Source organism: Carassius carassius, chromosome 6 (assembly GCF_963082965.1).
Source record: "Carassius carassius chromosome 6, fCarCar2.1, whole genome shotgun sequence".
NCBI lineage: Eukaryota > Metazoa > Chordata > Actinopteri > Cypriniformes > Cyprinidae > Carassius > Carassius carassius.
Genome location: NC_081760.1, coordinates 21,388,439 through 21,394,751, shown reverse-complemented (window position 1 = coordinate 21,394,751; position 6,313 = coordinate 21,388,439). Strand labels below are relative to the sequence as shown.

At 32.6% G+C, this 6,313-nt stretch overlaps 1 protein-coding gene across 1 annotated transcript; it reads right to left on the bottom strand.

Moving 5' to 3' along the window:
• Positions 1-2,007: 2,007 nt before the first annotated feature.
• LOC132141915 (ras-related protein Rab-20-like) lies at positions 2,008-5,920 on the bottom strand. Its single transcript, XM_059551567.1, has 2 exons — positions 5,465-5,920; positions 2,008-2,909 (listed from the first exon to the last, which is right to left on the bottom strand). The coding sequence occupies exons 1-2, from the start codon at positions 5,652-5,654 to the stop codon at positions 2,359-2,361; spliced, it is 741 nt and encodes a 246-aa protein (XP_059407550.1). The 5' UTR covers positions 5,655-5,920; the 3' UTR covers positions 2,008-2,358.
• Positions 5,921-6,313: the final 393 nt, after the last annotated feature.

The window sequence follows — 6,313 nt, the reverse complement described above, 5'->3', positions numbered from 1 at the left end:
CCACCGTTGTGCCTAGAGGAGATCTGGCTAAGGTGCAAAGGGTTGTCTATATGCAAAGAGGGCTTTCATGCATGTGGGTGAGCAGATAGAGAAAGGAAAGTTCTTAGAGGCACGAGGAAAAAGTTGCCCTAGTGATATATGAAGAGGTTGGTGCTGATTCTACATTTTTGATGAAAAAATATATATAATTTTTTTTTTAATAGTTTTGTCTTCATGATCTTGATTAGATGTAGTTGTTTAGTTTAGTTTCACATTACACTTCAAAAGTAAAGTTTAAAAGTAAATCTCCCTTTAATCAAGCAGTTCTTTTAACTTACATTTAAACTTAATGAACTCCTTGACATTATACTAATACATTGCAGGCCTATTTAAAAAAGGTATTAAAAATGAATTACCAAGTCTTGCACAGTAGTTCAAACTCTCACTAAACATATTTACAAAAAAAAAACTCTTTCACAGACTTTTGCCCTTCACTTCCCCCACTCTGCATGTTTCTGATAAGAACAGTGGACTTTAAGCTAAGAGATATAAGATACAGCAAGATAAAAGATATAAGAACAAACAACCAGTTGATGAAAATTTCTTTTGAAAAACTGGAAAACTGGTTAAATTCAGTAGCTTGTTTCATGCAGACCTAAGGAAACTAAAACCATTATACTTAAACTATATATAATTATAACTACGAAACCAATACCATTTATATGCCATATTGTCACGTTGCTTTGAATTATGATCCTGTCTAATGTCATACTTTCAAAACAATATTTTTTCAAGGACTTATATGTAAAATTAATCTGATTCTAATATGAGATGGGTTGGTGGGTGTGTGTGTGTGTGTGTGTGTGTGTGTGTGTGTGTGTGTGTGTGTGTGTGTTACAAATTGAATACAGGCCAAATGTTATATTTATGAATGTAAGGTCAAGTCAAGTCAAGTCACCTTTATTTATATAGCGCTTTAAACAAACACAAAATACAAAGCAACTGAACAACATTAATTAGTAAGGTGGTGCAAAAGACAAACCCAGAAAAAACAAAACACCACAATTCTCTTGGAAATGTAAGGGTAAATATATGATAATTGCAAATGTACTGTGGCTGTAAAGACATTTATGCAGAGATGTTTTTAGTGTTTTGGGGGCCAGTCCCAGGGGTTGCATGGTTTGCAAGGTGCCTAAACACGCTGCTAAATTTATGGAAATACATATGAATATGACACTCAGCACAACTTATTAATCTTGTATTAACTATTCTCTCATATAAGCCAAAAGGAAATGCTGACAGGTTTGTTTTCTGCAATGTGCACACTGCCTTCTGTATTTGCAGCTTTCTCAGCAAAAGCAAAGATCACCCCCTGTCAGGATAAAAGGTTGAACGTTTTGTCTTATCTTCACATGTTCTGGCTGAAAATAAAAAGAGCAGTGGAAATGCTATTCCAAAAGCAATTATACACTTCAGTAAAACTCCCTTCATGATGATGAGATTTACACTGATTAAAACCACAACTGAATAGCATTTCATTGCAATATGGACAAACACCAATTAATTAAAATACATAAAGCATTTGACAACTAGTTACAATTGTCTTTGTGTGTCATAATTGCAGAAGCTCAAATTTTATTGACAAGTAAATGAGTTCAAGTCTGCAACTGGTGTTACTTTTTTAATTACAGGACACTACGCATGCTATACTAACAGTGTAAAGTGTTTTTTGAATATAAAGCAACCTCCAGTGGTGAGACGTTGTAGTAACATTTTTGCATAAAAAAAAAACAAAGGAAACAAAAAAATAAGCATGACCCAATTTTGAATGAATTTTTAAAAGTGGGAAATAACTGATTAACTAAAAAAAAAATCTATAAAAAAATTTAATCAAACTATGTTGCTGAATGAAAGAAAAAAAATGTTTATTTATAAATCTTTCATTAAATAAGTTGAGTTATTAAAGATTATACATAAACACTTATTTTTATAATGTAATCACATTAAATTCATTTAAGGTTTAATATTTTAGAAAAGATAAAAATATATATATGCTCTGTACTCTAAATGTATATTTCTTATCTTTGACAAACATTTGTAAAAAGCTCAACTGTTTATAGTGTTCAGAAGCAATTGAGTAACTTGAGGGCCAAAACACTAACTTAAGTTCAAATTCTTTCTGCTGTATTTGTAAAAAACAAGACCATCTCAAAGAAACACATACTGACATGTGCGTCAGAACAGAGATAACAATGTGCACTTGTTCACTGTGACAATGAACAATATTTACTGTGACAGTAAACAGTTCTGTAACATCTCAAATAACTGTTCATAAATAAATGGATATTCAAGACCCCAGATGCTCTTCAGCAAATATTTTCATGTGCAACAACTCAATTTGCTCTTCATACCGTTTTCTTTATAGTCCTCCAAATACAATATCGGCGACTCACTTTGGGAGCGTTTTTGAATGATAGATGGCAACACCATATCGAAGAGTGTCTCAAACATAACATCTACATTAAATCCAGTCTTAGCACTTGTCTCGAAGCACATCTTTTCTGCTGGTGGGCTGGTGCCCTCTAGTGCCTTATAGTGAATTATGCGGTTGTACAGTGCTGTGGCATCATCCAGGCTCACCTGCTTGTGCAAGGGAATGTCTGGAGTTGTGGGAAAGGATGGAAGGGGAAGCACGCTACCCTCTTCTGCTCTGACTTCCTCTAGGGTCATAACATGGGCTTTAGGGTCAGTGAGGTCTGCTTTGTTGCCCACAATGGCAAATATGCTGTCGTTATTGGCTGAGTCAGAGAGAGGGAGGAAGCGATCTTCAAGCTCTACAAAGCTCTGCCAGTTTGTGACATCATACGTGAGAATGATCGCTGCAGCACCACGACAATACATGGAGCCAAGACCATGGAACTGTTCACGACCTGATGAAATAAGAAGCACAGAAATGCAGAAATATTAAAAACTGCCAACATTTCGCAAGTTTGAACTTTTTTGATCAAAGTCTCCTCTGCTCAACAAGGCTGAAATTATTTGGTCAAAAATAAAATAAAAACAATAATACAGCTAAATAATTTAGAATTTAAAATAACTGTTTTCTATTTTATTATTATTATTATTATTTATGTAATTTATTCATTTGATGCAAAGCTGAATTTCAGCAGCCAATTGCTTTAGTCTTTAATGTTCTCCAGAAATTATTCTAATATGCTGATTTGCTGCTTCACATTTTTGTGAGAATATATATATATATATTATTCATTGTTATTCAGTAATCTTGTCCTCCAATGACCTGTCAACTTGCGAACTGTTGTGACAGGATCACGAGTCAGTAATTTTAAATAAAAAAACAGATCAGTTCAATTTGTGAATATTTTACGTTCCTATTTGTGTGACATGCAAAAAAAAAAAAAAAAAAAAAAAAAAATATATATATATATATATATATATATATATATATATATATATATATATATATATATATATATATATACTGTATATGTAAATGACTGTGTATCTTTCACCCAACATAAGAGTAGGTAAATAATGGTAACATTTTCATGTTTGGGTAACCTATTTCTTTAATGAAGTAAGAACACTGAGGTCAGTCTATTCATTTAGCATACTAAGATTTAAATCAAATAATGTTCCTTTTTCAACCCCATCTCAAGGTCATGATTTCTTCTGAACATGTTTATAAGAGTCAGTGGAAATTTTTGAGGGAGCACACATTCAGCTGTGAAATTCCTGTTCCTCACATGGCTTAAGCTTCAGAAGACTGATCACTTTCATTCTATGGAAAAGAGCAATGTGAAAATTTAATATGATTGTAATATTAAGGCTTAATTTTTGTGTTTCACAGAACAAAGAAACCCAGTTTTTTTTATTGTGTAAATTATGATAAAACTTTCATTTTTGAAAGTTTCATAGTAACAATATATTTGTTACATTTGGCAGAAGCTTTTATCCAAAGCAACTTACAGTGCATTCGGGCTATATATTCTTTTATTTGTTTATCAGTATGTGCATTCCCTGGGAATTGAACCCACAGCCTTTTGCGCAACTAGTGCAATGCTCTTTTATACTGAACCACAGGAACACTATATACTGTATTGATTTAGTTATTTTTGTTATACTTTATTTTATTTTTGTTATTAAAAATAAGAATAAAGAAGCAAATTCCAAACAATATGACTAATTGAATAAAGACACAGATTTAAAAAAAAAAAAAACATTTAAATAAGTTTTTAATACGTTTTTCAACCATTTAGTAATACATGGGGTTTAAGAGGGGTTCTACACTGGTGGGGGGTGGGGTACATCTAATAAAAACTCTAATAAATACATTCGGTACAATTATTCCATTTGAAGTGGTGGAAGAGACTACTCCATCTATATGAATCAAATAGCTAAATACCAACAATTATTCATATTATTGGATGCTTTAATTTAAACTTAATTTAATGACAATTAAAAATACATCTAAATTTAATGACCATTTTAAAATTTATTTTAGTGTCAAAGAAAAAAGTTGTTTGTTTTCCTTATCAGTTAAAATGAGATGTGTGTTCAATGTGCAATATGTGATAACCTCAAAAATCTGTGCGCTACAGCAACAGCTGACAATCCAGCCAGTGTCTAAACAGCGGCAGTTCTGACAGGAAGTAAAGTCATTACTATCAACTAGAATTACGTGTTACCCTTGACGACTTGTTTAGATAAAGGCCAGAATGGTAAAATATAATTTTGCTTTAATCTTTTACGTCTTTTTTAAAACAATTTTAAAAGTTTGATGCAGCATTTGATACATTTGGATCTGTTGCTTGAATCCAGCAAATGTGCACGAATGCTTCCTATCAATGACTGCTAAAATTCCTGGTCAAAATGTCCACTTTTATTGCTGAAACTACCAAGATTGCAAAATCCTGCAAAGAACAATAGACAACTGCAGTCACTGAGGCACTATGTCAAGAGTAATCCTTTCCTTTCCTTCTTTCACTTACTGCTTTTGAAACGCAAAAGAAAAAAAGGGGGGAGGTGGGGACAAGTCTTGATGTTGAAATCACTTGATTTCATAGTCAAGGCTTGTCACTTGATTTCAAAATAACGTGGATAACTCATGCCACAGTCTAAATATCACGTTCTAAAAGTCACGAACTATATTACGAAATTATATATATATATATATATATATATATATATATATATATATATATATATATATATATATATAAATATTTAGAAACATTTACGGTTTCATATATATATATATATATATATATATATATATATAGGCCTATATATATATGAACCCGTAAATGTTTATAGCGATTAATATTTATTAATATTGGTAGTCTCTCTTGAAACAATTACTTTAAACTTAATGTTTTCCATCAGCACTTTTAATTGCTTGTTTCTGTTGTTGTATTAGCCTAAACTACCAAATTGCAACATTTGAACTGACATTCATCAATCTCACCCGCTGTATCCCAGATAGAGATGTTGTAGGGACCCCACTGCTTCAAGAAGAACGCTCCGCCGATTGTGCTTGAAGTGTCCTTAAAGCTTCTCTCTGTGTACCTGTGTAGCAGGGACGTTTTCCCTACATTCATGTCTCCTAAGATTACGATTTTAATATCGGGCTTTCTCATCTTCCCAGGAGCAGGCATGGGTTTAAGGTTGAAGACTCAGTGATGAAACAAATATCTCAAAATAATAGACTTCCCACTCCGCAATTCATATAAAATGTGCGCCGTCCAAGTTCCTTTGGAAGTAGTTAGTTTTGGCTCGTATTGTAGAAACACTTTAAGGAGCAGATCAGCAGGTCTTCTGGGTTATTTAGGTGGGTTGAAATGGACTTGTTCGTGGCTAAACATGGACATAACGCCGGTCCTTTTAAAAAGAAATCAGTGTTCTGCTCCACACTTAAAGTTCACTTCTAGCAATGACGAAAACGGGAAACTCGAGACCAATGGCACAATGCAAAAAAGTCCCGATTTAAAATGCATATGTCGTCAAAAAAATGCATCTTATGTGTTGTTCCCATCCTATTTATTTTTTTTATTTATGAATATTACATAACAACAATGTCTACTTACCAGTCTTTCTATCTTTCTTTATACTGACATTTTATTTTATTTATACTGACATTTAATTTTTATCCTTCCCCATTTAAAGAGGAAATGTACGACCAAGGTCTTTGGGTAGTCTCTTCATAATGTCTTCAAATATCAAAGGACAAATATTCCCAGAAACACCATAAAACGCTGTGAAAATGTCAATGGAATTCAATGACAATCCTTGAGTTAAGTCATTTCTGTTTCAGAGT